The sequence below is a fragment of the Moschus berezovskii genome, chromosome 7 (assembly GCF_049115385.1).
Source record: "Moschus berezovskii isolate FMDL1 chromosome 7, NW_MosBer_1.0, whole genome shotgun sequence".
Classification (NCBI taxonomy): Eukaryota; Metazoa; Chordata; class Mammalia; order Artiodactyla; family Moschidae; genus Moschus; species Moschus berezovskii.
The window spans coordinates 71,216,789-71,231,438 of NC_142466.1; the positions used below are offsets into that span (position 1 = coordinate 71,216,789).

The 14,650-nt window shown below is 43.0% G+C and overlaps 1 protein-coding gene across 1 annotated transcript in view; it reads left to right on the forward strand.

Moving 5' to 3' along the window:
* GALNT12 (polypeptide N-acetylgalactosaminyltransferase 12) overlaps positions 1-8,759 on the forward strand; it is a 33,298-nt gene extending 24,539 nt beyond the window's left edge. Inside the window, exons 7-10 of the mRNA XM_055427131.2 lie at positions 327-458; positions 3,894-4,007; positions 5,823-5,969; positions 8,323-8,759. Coding sequence (XP_055283106.2) covers positions 327-458; positions 3,894-4,007; positions 5,823-5,969; positions 8,323-8,463 — 534 coding nt within the window. The 3' untranslated portion in view covers positions 8,464-8,759. The remainder of the gene's footprint in view (positions 1-326; positions 459-3,893; positions 4,008-5,822; positions 5,970-8,322) is intronic.
* Positions 8,760-14,650: the final 5,891 nt, after the last annotated feature.

The following is a 14,650-nucleotide window of genomic DNA, read 5'->3' on the forward strand; positions in this document are numbered from 1 at the left end:
ATGCCGCTGGTTTGTGACCACAGGGGGCCAGGGATGCCGGTGCAGCCCCTGGATTCAGCTCCTGACCCATCAGCAGGTGCTTTGTATCCTTCCTTCCTGCACTTGGCCACACCTCTCTACAGCAAGAGTACCTGGGGATATCTTTGTTTGAGCAACAGTATCTCCTTCTGGGTGCTGCCACTATATCTGAGACTGTTTTTTATCCTCTCTGCCCTGTGCAGGCTCCGCACACAATAGGTGTTCAATAAAGGCTTACTAGGTGAATGAAAGGCTTTAATAGGAAGCGCTGTGGCTTGCAGGGGCTCACTGTTTTGTCCTTTTCTCAGGAACCCTTTGGGGACGTGACAGAGAGGAGACAGCTCCGTGCAAGGCTTGGGTGTAAGGACTTCAAGTGGTTCTTGAATACCGTGTATCCAGAGCTGCATGTGCCCGAGGACAGGCCTGGCTTCTTTGGGATGGTGAGCGAGGTGGGCCTGTGCTGGGCAATGTGCTTCTGGCCTCCAGGAGTGACCTGGCCTCCTGAGTGAGCAACCCTGCAAAAGAAAGGCCCCTTTGTGGGGACAGCTGACTTCTCTCATATGCCTCCCCCTTCTCATCCAGTGTCCTTCTTTCTCCCCTTGAGTGTCTGGGCCTCAGGTCCAGAATGTCAGCACTGGAGGCATCTCACAGTTGGTGAGTACAGCCTCCTGTTTTACAGATGGAAACTGAGGATCAGTTGGTGTTTCCAAGTCTTTTATTTTTTAACTAACTCCTTATCACATGACTTCAAATCTCAATAACTGGACCAGTTACTAATTCCCAACTCTGGGATCCACAAAAGCCATAGTAAGGAAGAGGAGTCACTTCTGTTATTTCAAAAAACCTAGAAGAAATATTGGTGGGATGAGGTCAACTAAAGTGTCCAGCACCTTTGGCTTTTGCTTGGAACTCCACCAACTTAGGGAGGCCTCCTCTGCTCTGTGGTGTTCATCAGAAGAGCTGGTGTTCCGTTCTGCAAGTTTTGATAAATGCAAAGCAGGACATTTTCAGTTTTCATTATAAAAATGTTCAAACATGTAGAAATGCAGAGAGAGAGTGATGTAATGAACTCTGTCCCTGAGACTCTGCAATTACCAAGAAGATGTTGCCTCTTCTGCTTTCCCTTTCCTCTGCTCCACCCTCCCATTGACAGTGTGACCCTGAATAAAGTTAAAGATTCCTTTGCAGCTCTATTTATTTATAGAATATATTTCACTAAGAAGGTGTAGTCAAACACACTATGCTCTAAAGTCATTCAAAATCATTCTTTAAGTCTATCACCAATTTGAGAGAGTTAGCTTGATTAATCTAAATTTTAATCCCTAGGGGAGCTCTATTTATTTATAGAATATATTTCACTAAGAAGGTGTAGTCAAACACACTATGCTCTAAAGTCATTCAAAATCATTCTTTAAGTCTATCACCAATTTGAGAGAGTTAGCTTGATTAATCTAAATTTTAATCCCTAGGGGTTTCTCCCTTTTCTTCTTTAGTTTTTTTTTTTTCTCCTTTCTTTCTAGATCCTATAGTAGACCAAATCTTTTTTTTTAATTAATTTATTTTTTATTGGAGGCTAATTATTTTACAATATTATATTGGTTGGTTTTGCCATACATTGACATGAATCCGCCCTGGGTGTACATGAGTTCCCCCTCCTGAACCCCCCTCCCACCTCCCTCCTCCCTTTATCCTCCCTCGGGTCATCCCTGCACACCAGCCCCGAGCATCCTATAACATGCATCGACCCTGAACTGGTGATTCATTTCACATATGACAACATACATGTTTCAGTGCCATTCTCCCAAATCATCCCACCCTCACCCTCTCCCACAGAGTCCCAAAGACTATTCTATACATCTGTGTCTCTTGCTGTCTCGTATACAGGGTTATCTATAGTAGACCAAATCTTTTGAACGTAGGGAACTCACCTGAGGTTGAGGTCCTTTGGTGGTTAGGAGTGCCAACTTGGCTTCATAACATTTGAGTTTTTCTAAACCTAAGATGCCCTGATTATTCACCTAACCTATTCTAAGTTTCCTTCACAAAGTTAAGGGACCTCAAGAATATGGAGGTCTCTGTTTTATGAGCCAGTGGATTATGGATTCCTTCTTTCTAAATGGCTGAGCTTATTCCCAGAACCAAGCTAGACAAAGGTAGACAAGGTCAGAGTGGGGTTCAGAAGAAGCCAGGGAAGATTCTTTGAAAGTGTTGGTCAGTCAATCATGTCCACTCTTTGCGACCTCATGGACTGTAGCCCGCTAGGCTCCTCTGTCCATGGGATTCTCCAGGCAAAAATACTGGAGTGGGTTGCCATTTCCCCCTCCAGGGGATCTTCCTGACCCAGGGATAGAACCTGGGTCTCCTGCATTGCAGGCAGATTCTTTACCAACTGAGCCACCAGGGAAGGTTCCTTAAATTCTCCAGAAAGGGATTTGGAAGGTACTTGGTGCTAGGAAAAATTGAAGGTGGGAGGAGAAGGGGACGACAGAGGATGAGATGTTTGGATGGCATCACCGACTCAATGGACTTGAGTTTGAGTAAACTCCAGGAGTTGGTGATGGACAGGGAGGCCTGGCATGCTGCAGTCCATGGGGTCACAAAGAGTCAGACACGCCTGAGTGACTGAACTGAGCTGAGTCTCTTTTTGGAGGCTCTTGGAAGGGAGGTTGGAGCATGGAACCTTCCAGGGCTTTTTGCTCTTAGAATAATTAAAGGGATTTAGATCCAAAAGTACCTTAGAGATGACCTTAGATTAGAGAATATTGAGTTATAGTGAGAGCACTGGACTTGGAGTCTGAGATCCTGGATTCAAGACTCAGGTGTCTCCACTTATGTGTTGTATGATGTGTGTGCAAACCATTGACTGTATTATACTGTCCTTGTACTCTACAGTGGTGGACTTCTGAGAAGTGCCAGGTCTCTTAACTGGGGTATCTTTTGAAGATAATGTAATATCAGGAACTCCTTGGTACACAGGGCTTCCCAGGTGGCTTTAGTGGTAAAGAACCCACCTGTCAGTGCAGGAGATCCAAGAAATGCAGTTCGAGCCCTGGGTCGGAAAGTAGGAAATGGCAACCCACTCCAGTATTCTTGCCTGTAAAATTCCATGGGCAGAGGAGACTGGTGGGCCCAGTCCTTAGGGTTACAAGAGTCGGACAGGACTGAGCACACACTTGGTACATATGTGAGGTGACAGCCCAGCTATGTTGGACTAGTAAAGCAATAAAGCTGCACTAATGAGACAGGAAGCGGGGTGAGCTCTCAGGCCATGAAGAGTTCATCTCTCTGCTCCTCAAATTTATCTTCCTAAAATGTTTATGAATCATATGATGTCACTTAGATATGGAATCTAAAAAAATGATATAAACGAACCTATTTACAAAACAGAAATAGAGTCACAGATGTAGAAAACAAACTTGTGGTTACAAGTTGGGGGAGCGGGGGAAAGGGTAAATTGGGAGGTTGGGACTGACATATGCATACTATTATATATAGAAAGTAGATAACTAGTCAGAGCCTACTATTAGCACAGGGAACTCTACTCAGTACTCTGTGATGACCTATAAGGCAATAGAAACTAAGACTGAATATATGTATGTGTGTAACTGATGCACTTTGCTGTGCAGCAGAAACTAACACAACAGTGTAAATTAACTACTCCAGTAAAAGTATATTTTAAAAAATAGGGGCTATGATTCCTGCCTATGGTATAGAATGGGAAAGATGTTTAAAACTAGAAATGGAAGGGGCTTTTAGCTCTGAGACTGGTTCTTCAGGCAACCACTCCTCTCACTCCGTTTACCTTCCTTCACAGCCCTGAGTGGAATCTGTTGTGTATAAACCTGGACCAAATGCCACCTTTATGTTTTGCTTAGCTCCAGAACAAAGGACTGAAAGATTACTGCTTTGACTATAACCCTCCCAACGAGCACGAGATCACAGGACACCAGGTCATTCTGTACCGCTGTCATGGGATGGGTCAGAACCAGGTAGGGGCTGCTGCTTTAACAGCTTGACCTTCTCAGGCTGAAGGACAATGGACAGTGGGAGGCCCTGTGCTCAAGGGATCATCGGTGTGGGCCTTTATAAAGAGGGAGATAAGGGAAATCTGTGTGTTTGTGTGTTTTTAAAACATTTAATATGTGATTTCTTGTTATAAAGGTAATATATACTCATCATAGAACATTTAGGAAATATAAAAAGTAGAAGCAAGTAGTAAATGACAAGATCCAGAATGACCACTGTTATAATTAAGATATATTTACTTCCCATCTTTTTTAATGCATGACCTTGGGATTATGTATTTTAAATGGTTGTTGTAATATCTACATGTTTTATAGTCTATTGTGTCCATTACTTAATCATACTTTTCATGTGTTGTTGGACATCCTTTGAGAACATCATCCATAACAGCCTCTTGCTAGTCCTTTGTGTGACTGTATTAATTACTTTTGAGGTAACCAATTCCTTCCTCCCTGTTTTTATGATTATAAATAACCCTGCTGCTAACATCTTTGGTCAGAAAGAAAAAATGAAGGAAAGCAGAGCTGCATTTCAGATGACTTATTCAGAATTAAATCTTACATGGAATTATAGGATTTGATATGTAGTGCCACATTGCAAAGCAGTTTTTAGGGCAGTTTCCTCAGTCAGGGCCCAGGTAGATATGTCTGGGTTAAGTGCTGAACTGCAGGCTGGGCAGGGGAGCAAGACCTGGAAGGTCTGACTACCGGAGCAGGACCCTGGCCTGAGAAGCAGGCACACTGCCAGGGTGGGACCAGGGAGGATGCAGGAGAAAGCAAAGCGTTGGTTCTAGACCTTCAAAGCCTGCTGTCCTAAGTAAAGTGTGAGATACGGGAGACGAAGGGTGCGCATTCAGGTTTTCCTCTAACCTGGAGTTACTCCGATTCTGTTTGGATATTAGACCCCATTATGGTTAACAGTAAACTGTCATAATTCAGACCTCTACAGCCTTAAATTTTTCAGGTTCTTCAACCCCTTTTAGAACAGCACTCCTCAAAGGTGGTACCATCAGCATGACCTGAGAGCTTAGAAATGCAGATTCCCAGACCCACCCCATCCCTTCCCAACCCACCTCTAGTCTTGACTGGTTTTCAAGGGAGATTCGTTTGAGAAGCACTACTCCATGTGCCTTGGGAACCTGCCACCTGTGTCAGAATCTCCTGGAGGCAAGGGGGTGGAGTGGGGTAGATGGGCAGCTGCATGTCTTGTTAGAAGTGTGAAAGTGCAGCTTCTTCGGCCCCATCTCAGACAGAGGGAACCCTCATTTCCTCTTTGGGACCAGGACCCTGAATCAGCGTTTTCCCTGGGCACCTAGAGTAAGAAAACCATTGCTCTGAAGAGCAAGTCTTCCCATTAGCCGTGTGTACAGCACTTTGTGGTCTCTAAGGCATGGTTGCATCCATTTTATTTCGGGGGAAGGAGGAGAAAAGGACTGAAAACAAGGAGGGGAAGTGGCTGGTCAAGGTCACAGAGAGCCCTCAAGGGCTGGAGCCAGTCTATATTCTTCCCTGCCATTCTGCACCAGCCCGGGGTTAGGCACAGCAGGTGTGGGGTGACCCAGGCCATCCCCACCCTCATGCTCTTGCAAACGAGAAGGGCCCTTCCATTCACATTGGCTACACACCTCTCCAGGGGTATACAGGCTACTCCAGGGACACAGGCTGGTGTTAGGACCCCAGCACCCATGCCCCGGTAACCCCAGGTTCTCCTTCCTCTTTCTAAAGATTGCCCTCTTTGCACATCAGAGGCTAACTGGTACATGTTGGCTACTCCGTTTCTAGTTTTTCGAATACACATCCCAGAATGAAATACGCTACAACACCCACCAGCCAGAAGGCTGCGTGGCAGTGGAGGCAGGAACAGACGTCCTCATCATGCATCTGTGTGAGAACACCACCCCAGAGGACCAGAAGTTCATCCTTCAGGAGGTAGGTGACCCATCTCACGCCTTCCTTCTGTGGCTCCCCACCCCGTGGACTGCAGAGGGGGTTGTGGAGGTAAAGTGAGTCCCTAGTAAGTCTCAGGGATGTGGCCCCTGCAGGAGACCAGGCACTTCACAGTGCATCCGAGGGGTCCCATGGCATCCAGCACCGGTAGCACTTCCCTTCCCTCCTCCCTGTCCACTCCCCCTCAGTTTTCCTGTCCCCCTTACACCTTGAGCTGTGGCTGACTGTAATAGGAAGAGGCGCTGTCCCCAGTGCATTTGGAGATTACTTGGGGTTCAGGGGTTCAGATGAATGAAACAAACCACCAAGTGTCAGGACATGAGATTAGACCCACGTTTAAGCCACTCCTGTTGTCTAAGGCTCATCTTTTCCAGCTCTAAAGTGGGGATAATAATCGAAGCCTTATCTACCTCTAGTGAAGAATAGATGTGCAACCAGAAAGAGTCTTTGGAAGCTGTGAAGCTCTACATTGTTAACTTGTGGTGCAATAACCGAGGCGTCCTCTCTGATGGAGATGGTTCTTCATCAGAAGAGTCACTGCTGACTTGGAACTGGGTGTTATTTCAAGTCTGAGAGGCACTACCTCCTCCACATTTATAAGAAGCTCATGGTGGGACTCAGACATCAGTCATATCTGCTGCTGCTGCTAAGTCACTTCAGTTGTGTCCGACTCTGTGTGACCCCATGGACGGAAGCCCACCAGGCTCCCCCGTCCCTGGGATTCTCCAGGCAAGAACACTGGAGTGGGTTGCCATTTCCTTCTCCAATGTGTGAAAGTGAAAAGTGAAAGTGAAGTCACTCAGTCGTGTCCGACCCTTAGCGACCCCACGGACTGCAGCCTACCAGGCTCCTCCATCCATGGGATTTTCTAGGCAAGAGTACTGGAGTGGCTTGCCATTGCCTTCTCCGTCAGTCATATCTAGTGACTTACTAAAAAACACTTGGAAAAAGAAATCCGAAGAAAATAATTCAAAAGAAAGAATTAGTTCACTTTTATCTCCATGAAGAGATTTCATTCCCAGCCTGGCCCCAGGGATGGAAAGATCCATCTATACTACTTATAAATGAATTAATTCTAAGTATAATTAGAAGTTAGAATATGTTTTATTGTAGAAAGTGTTACGATCAGCAATGAAATTCTCAGGTTCCCTGGAAAAGCCACGCATTGTAGTGGTATGTGATACAAAAAATAATAGGGACAATATTTCTATAAACCCCAAAAGTTCTGCCCTTCCCTTCTTTCTTCCAACAGGAAGCCACTGTAAGACCTCAGAGAAGAGTAATGCAAGGTAGAAATCACGAAATTGATTTGACATGCCATTAAAATTTTATCTTAAAAATCTTAAATTTCAGTGAACATTTAAGCAAGTTTCTTTAGAGGGGTGTGAGGAAGGATGCTTTATTTGTTTACTTTCACATTATTCTGAAGGCAACTTGTGAACACTTTCATGGGCTTTCCAGATTAATAGTATTGAGCTTAGAACAGAGAGAGATGGAGAGAAAGATAAACTCCAGAAACTGGGGAGAGGCTTGGAAAGTCAGCTCAGCAACAGTTGGGGGAAAGAAGAGATGGTGAGGACTTAGAGAGGGTCATTGTCCTTTGGGGTTTGGAAATTGACATAGTTTGCAGGCCCTACTTCCTCTCTGGTGACCTGTCTCCTCACCCAGCTGGTCTGTGGCTGAGCTGGGACTAAAGCCAAGTTCCCTCATTCTCCACTTAAATACGAGAGAAAGAGGCCTCCAGAGACCTAAGAGAAGTGGAAGAGATTAATAAAGGACCTTTGGACCTGATTACTCTGAAGGTAAAGAACATCAGTAGGGGTGAGATAGGGTCCTGATGCAGGTGGCGCAGAGATAAAGAATTTCAGTGGATCTGTCAATTCAGGACATGCAAGAGACGCGGATTCAGTCTCTGGGTTGAGAAGATCCCCTGGAGTAGGAGATGGCAACCCACTCCAGTATTTTGGCCTGGGAAATCCTGTAGACAGAGAAGCCTGAGAATCAGACATGATTGAACACACACAAGAGGGAGGAGGTATAGGGTCTGACCGATCCCAGAACAGCCAGCAGGTGGCACCATCAGCCCTGATGGTAGAGTCGAGGACCCTCTGAAGAGCTCCCGGGACAGGCCAGCGTGACACATGCCTCCACACGCCTCTTCTGTATGCACGGACGATCGTGGACTGCCTTCATACTTGCAGACACTTGCCGCTCAATAAGTGTTTCTGAAATGATAAGAATCACCCTGTGCACTTAACCCATTTTAAGGAAAAGGTACTTTCTCAGGAATTGCTTGTAATTCTCTTGAACACACAATGTCTGTTATCTTTTGTAGGATGGTTCTCTGTTTCATGTACCGTCCAAGAAATGTGTTCAGGCTGAGAGGAAGGACTTGAGTGACAGTTTTGTACCACTCTTACGAGACTGTACCAACTCGGATCATCAGAAATGGTTCTTCAGGGAACACATGGTGTGAAGTGTCACTGTACGACGGAGCCCATCAGAGTAGATGGGGGAACCCCTGGACCGTATTTAACAGACAGCTAAGCACAGAGACAGACCCACCAAGCACTTGGCTGCTCTTCTTTTTATAAGGAAATCATTTTGTGATTTGTGAAAGGAATGTTGGCTTTAGTAAAAATGTGAATAACAATTTGTATTGGTTTTGAAAACAAAATTGTTCCCGAATACCCTGTTTTCAAAGGGTAGTCATAAAATGTTAACTCTTTGTATTTAAAGAATTAAAAACTTTTAACTATTTTTCTATCAGGATGTATTTTCTACTGTCATGTCTTTTTATTCCCCATAGCAAAAAGGTAAATATTTTATTTTGGTATTTGAAAGGATCCCCAGATATGAAGATGTCTGCTTGGAGAATAGACTCATGTAATGTATTTTGCATAAACTGACAATACCTTAAACTTTGGGTTAGATTTTTCTCGGTATAGGTGTGTGGACACTGGGAACGTACTGATTCCTTCAGGTCCTTGAGATAATCTAGATTTATTTAATTAAGAATGCTCCTTGGTTATGTGTTGCTGCCTTAGTCAAAACTGCTGTTAAAGTGTATGTTAGCCAAAGAGGACTAACCAAAGGTGAAATTTCAAGTGAACAGCTTGACGTAGTGGGCTAATACAAACTTCCACCACACATAGTGGGCTTCTGACAATGCCTAACCGCAGTATGGATGGCTACTCTTAGCAGCCACCAGGATGACTTTAAAACATGTTTATGTCATTTTTAATTTTTATCACACATTAGTGTCAGGGAGAAATTTAATGCTCTTTGTGAAACTCGGTTTTCAAATTTGTTCATTAATAATAATTGGTCATTGAAATCCATATTGGATTTTGTGCTGCAGCATCTGCTACAGTTTCTCTTCGTAATTATGATTTGTGAACAATTCCAGATCTATTGATATTCTGAGATCTTGTCATCCTGATGAAGTCAAGAGGAGTGATTTTTTTAAAAAAAGCAAGAGCATTGCTAATCTTTGTTTTTGCAGTCAGGCAGATGTGAGAGATGAAAACACATGTCTTCACCTGATGAAAAATAATCGACTTTCAACTTTTGTCTCAGGCTCTTTTTCACATGTTTCCCTCTGAGAGATCCAGTTTAAAAGTTCAGTTCAGTCGCTCAGTCGTGTCCGACTCTTTGCGACCCCATGAATCACAGCACGCCAGGCCTCCCTGTCCATCACCAACTCCCAGAGTTCACTCAGATTCATGTCCATCAAGTCGGTGATGCCATCCAACCATCTCATTCTCTGTCGTCCCCTTCTCCTCCCGCCCCCAATCCCTCCCGGCATCAGAGTCTTTTCCAGTGAGTCAACTCGCCACGTGAGGTGGCTAAAGTATTGGAGTTTCAGCTTTGCATCAGTCCTTCCAATGAACACCCAGGATTGATCTCCTTTAGAATGGACTGGTTGGATCTCCTTGCATTCCAAGGGTCTCTCAAGAGTCTTCTCCAGCACCACAGTTCAAAAGCATCAATTCTTCGGTGATCAGCTTTCTTCACAGTCAAACTCTCACATCCATACATGACCACTGGAAAAACCATAGCCTTGACTAGACGGATCTTTGTTGGCAAAGTAATGTCTGCTTTTTAATATACTATGTAGATTGGTCATGGATGGAGGAGCCTGGTAGGCTGCAGTCCATGGGGTCGCGAAGAGTCGGACACGACTGAGCGACTTCACTTTCACTTTTCACTTGCATGCATTGGAGACGGAAATGGCAACCCACTCCAGTGTTCTTGCCTGGAGAATTCCAGGGACGGGGGAGCCCGGTGGGCTGCTGTCTATGGGGTCGCACAGAGTCGGACACAACTGAAGTGACTTAGCAGCAGCAGGTTGGTCATAACTTTCCTTCCAAGGAGTAAGCGTCTTTTAATTTCATGGCTGCAATCAGCATCCACAGTGATTTTAGAGCCCCAAAAAATAAAGTCTGCCACTGTTTCCACTGTTTCCCCATCTATTTCCCATGAAGTAATGGGACCAGAAGCCATGATCTTAGTTTTCTGAATGTTGAGCTTCAAGCCAACCTTTTCACTCTCCTCTTTCACTTTCCTCAAGAGGCTTTTGAGTTCCTCTTCACTTTCTGCCATAAGGGTGGTGTCACCTGCATATCTGAGGTGATTGATATTTCTCCCAGCAATCTTGATTCCAGCTTGTGCTTCTTCCAGCCCAGCGTTCCTCATGATGTACTATGCATATAAGTTAAATAAGCAGGGTGACAATATACAGCCTTGACATACTCCTTTTCCTATTTGGAACCAGTCTGTTGTTCCATGTACAGTTCTGACTGTTGCTTCCTGACCTGCATACAGGTTTCTCAAGAGTCAGGTCAGGTGGTCTGGTATTCCCATCTCTTGAAGAATTTTCCACAGTTTATTGTGATCCACACAATCAAAGGCTTTGGCATAGTCAATGAAGCAGAAATAGATTGTTTTCTGGAACTCTCTTGCTTTCTCCATGAAGTTTAACAGTTAGCGAGGAACAAATCCAGTTGACCTGGCTTGGATCAGTCTGATACATCTTAACCACTCTGAACTTCACGTCATCTGTGAAATGAGAATAACGAAAGCAAGCTTGTGGGGTAGTTGCAAGGACTAAATAACATAGAACAGGTTAGGATTTAGCTTAGTCCTTGGCATGCAGTACGAGTTAATTAAATTTCCATTTTCATAAATGCACTTTATAAAATGTGAAGCACAATAAATATCAATAGGAGTTTATTTAAAGATAAGTATTAAATAATTTAGTTATTTTATCTTTACAGGATTAAATAGCTCCTCAGCACGCAGGAATATAGTATGAACTCCTTCCAGCACAGCTCAGTTCTCCTGTAAATGTAATATGCTGTGGAGCCAAAGCTTCCCTCCTCCACTGGGGTAACTTATAAAACAGGGGAGATGCCCTCTCAGCCTGTAATGGAGGTGAGAAGTCTTGCCCTGCACCCTCTCCCCCACTTCCTGCAGTGTCAGTCCGAGCTCCATTGAAGGGGAGTCAGTCCCTCCCAAAGTATAGGAAGACAGTTCAGGCAGACAGAAAATGAATGCCAGTCAAACTCATCATGAGTGCTGGGAGGCTATACAAGTATTTTTGTGTGTGTTCACTGGGCACTGATGGTAATTAGCTTTGCTTGAAAAGTCATCCCTCTTCCTCTTGCCAGCAGCTTCTACTTGGTAATTTTTAGGGTGGAAGAACTAATAAAAATATTCAGGGTGTCAAGAAAACTATTTTCACAGACTGGAAGACAATTTTCCATATTTTTAGGATAGTTGCCTTGTCTAATAGGATGAGGAGTCTCAGCCTGGGTAGGTCTCCACCTGCCCCACTGGAAGGTGTGGATTGGCCTCTAGTTCTGGTGTGTGGAGTCAGGATTCTGGGGGCCAGCCGCAGGGGTGGTTTTGTTTCTCCTGCTAGCACTCGTTTCCTCGTTTGCATAATAGGGAGAACAATGTCCTCTGTTAAGTTCTCAGTTATATTTTTAAATTACATTTTTAGTGGTTGCCCTAAGGGATTACATTATGTTTCCTGGATTTATTGCAGTCTTCTTCACTCTTAATATTGTGTTAATTCCCATAAAATTTAGCAAATTTGTAGCAGTGTGGCTCCTATCTCCTCCCTTGTGCTATTATAGACATATATGTTACAAATTCAGTAACAGGAGTGGTTTGCCTATTGTTTTAGTAAGACAAAAAGAAAAAATATATATGTATAAAATACACAAGTCTTTTATGTTTACCCACATAATGTGCCATATTCCATGCTCTTCATTTCTTCCTATGAATCTGAGTAACCTTCAGGTATAATTTTCTTTCAGTATAAGGCCTCTCTTTGGTATTTCATCTAGGATAGATATGTTAGCAATAAATTCTCTGTTTTTATTTGGGAATGATTTTATTCTGATTTCAAAAAGATTGAAAGATAGTTTACCTGGATATAGAATGCTAGCTGACAGGTTTTTTTTCTTTCAGTGCTATGAATTTGGGATTACACCACTATAATGTCACCATTGTTTTGAATAAGATCATCCATTAATCATTTTGCTATCTGTATGTGATGAGTCATTTTTCTCTTGCTGCTTTTAAGATTTTTTTGTCTTTCAGCAGTTTAAGATATGTCTAAATGTGGTTTGTATTTATTGTACTTAGAGTTTATTGAGCTTGGAATGTAATGTTTTAAAAAATAAATTTGGGAAGTTTTTAGCCTTTATTTCTTCAACGTTTTTTCTGACCGTCTATTCAGATTGGGTAATTTCTGTCTTTGAATTCATTCATTTCTTCTGCCAACTCAAAACTGCTCTTGAGCTTATGTAGTTATTTTATTTCAATTATTTTTCAAATCTGAATGTCCATTTGGTAGTGTCTGTTACTGTTGAGATTTCCTAAATATTGACTTATTGTTAGCATGTTTTCCTTTAGTTCTTTGATTTTAGTTTTTTTAATTATTTGAATATACTTTTAATAGTTGCTTTGACGCCTTTGTAACTTAGCAATTTAAAACATTAAATGTGTTACCATACAGTTTTAGCAATTCATGTTATCCCCAATAATTCACATCACTTCTACATGCAAAATACACTCATTCCCTCTCAAGGTTTCTAGGAGTCTCATCTTATTACAGTATGAGTTCAAAGTCCATATTTCTATCATCTAAATCTAAATCTCATCAGAAAAAAAGTCTAAATCAGGTTCAGGTCCTGGTGTGACTCCTGGGTATCATTTCAGCGTGTGCAGCTGCTGGGACACAATTGGTCTCCATCTGTGGATTTCTTACACTGAAGAGGCCATTTATCCACCCCAACACTTCCGACATACAGTGGTGGGAAGGAATAGGATAATGTTTATATATATTCTGGCTCAAAAAAGAGGAGATGAAAGTCAAAAGGAAACACAGGTCCATAATGGTTTTGAAATCAGGTAAGTGTTTGACTTTTCTTGATTCAGTTTCAAGACCTGGGAATAATCCTTGGGGGCTCTTGGCTCTTTCTTCTGGGGATGTGGTTCCACTTTCTTGTCATCCTTCCTATTTTATGACAAGTAACGCATCTGCAGTGGAGTAGTTTTCTGAGCCTGGTTCTTGCCGGTAGAATTTTGGGTGTCCAGCCATCTCTTTCTATTTTCTTCTTTTTCTCTGTTCCGTTTAGTCCAAACTGGCAGTATTTCTGCTGAGATAATCCCCAAGAACTTGGTGAGTCTTGCATGAATTCACTGCTTTTCACTCCACTTGACAGAAGCAACATCCATAGATCGCTTCAAATAAATCACCTTTTCCCTTTGGCCTCCTATTTAGATGGCTACGCAATAATGACCTTAAGCTTCCTGGATGCCCCTGGTTTAGTCAAGAAGATCCATGGCGTGCACATCACTCTTAATCTCTTAAAAAGGTCCTTTGTGTGACTGTGACCTTTAGATCTTTCTGAGGTCTTAACAAAAGATTATACAGTCACATACTCAGCCTTTTCTCTGTGCCACATTTTCAGCAGCCATTCTGACTTAGCATCTTTTGCCAACTGAAGAGGCTGATAATTTTCCTAAATAATTCAGTCCTGCTTAATTTTTGTGTTATGACTTCCCCTCTCTCTCTTCTCTTGCACTTTACCATAAGCAGCAGAAAGAAACCAGGCAGCATCTTCAGCACTTCTTGGAGATCTCCTTAGCTATAGAACGAGGTTCCCTTAGCTAGCTAATCAGGTTCATTTCTTAAAAATTCTTCATAACTGCCAGAGACAATCTGCTAAACTTTCTGCCACTATATAATAAGGCTCTTTCCCCACTTTCTAATAACATGTTTCTCACTTCCTTCGTAACCTTCAGCAGCAATGTCCTCAACATTTATATTTCTACTAACAGTCTGATCAAGGAAATTTAAGCTTTCTGTATCCTGTCCTGCAGAATTCCTCCAGCTTCCTCCTACTGCCCAGTTCTAAAGCTGCTCCTACATTTTAGGTGTTTGTTATAGCACATCTCACTTCCAGGCACCAAAATGTTAGTTTTCTATTGCTATGTAATGGATTGCCACAAGCAGAGTGACTTAAAACAGCATAATTTATTGTCTCCCAGTTCCTGTAGGTTATAGTCTGGGCATGGCTTAGCTGAGTTCTCTGCTCTGGGTCTCACCAGATGAAATCAAAGTGTTGACCAGGGCTGCTGTCTCA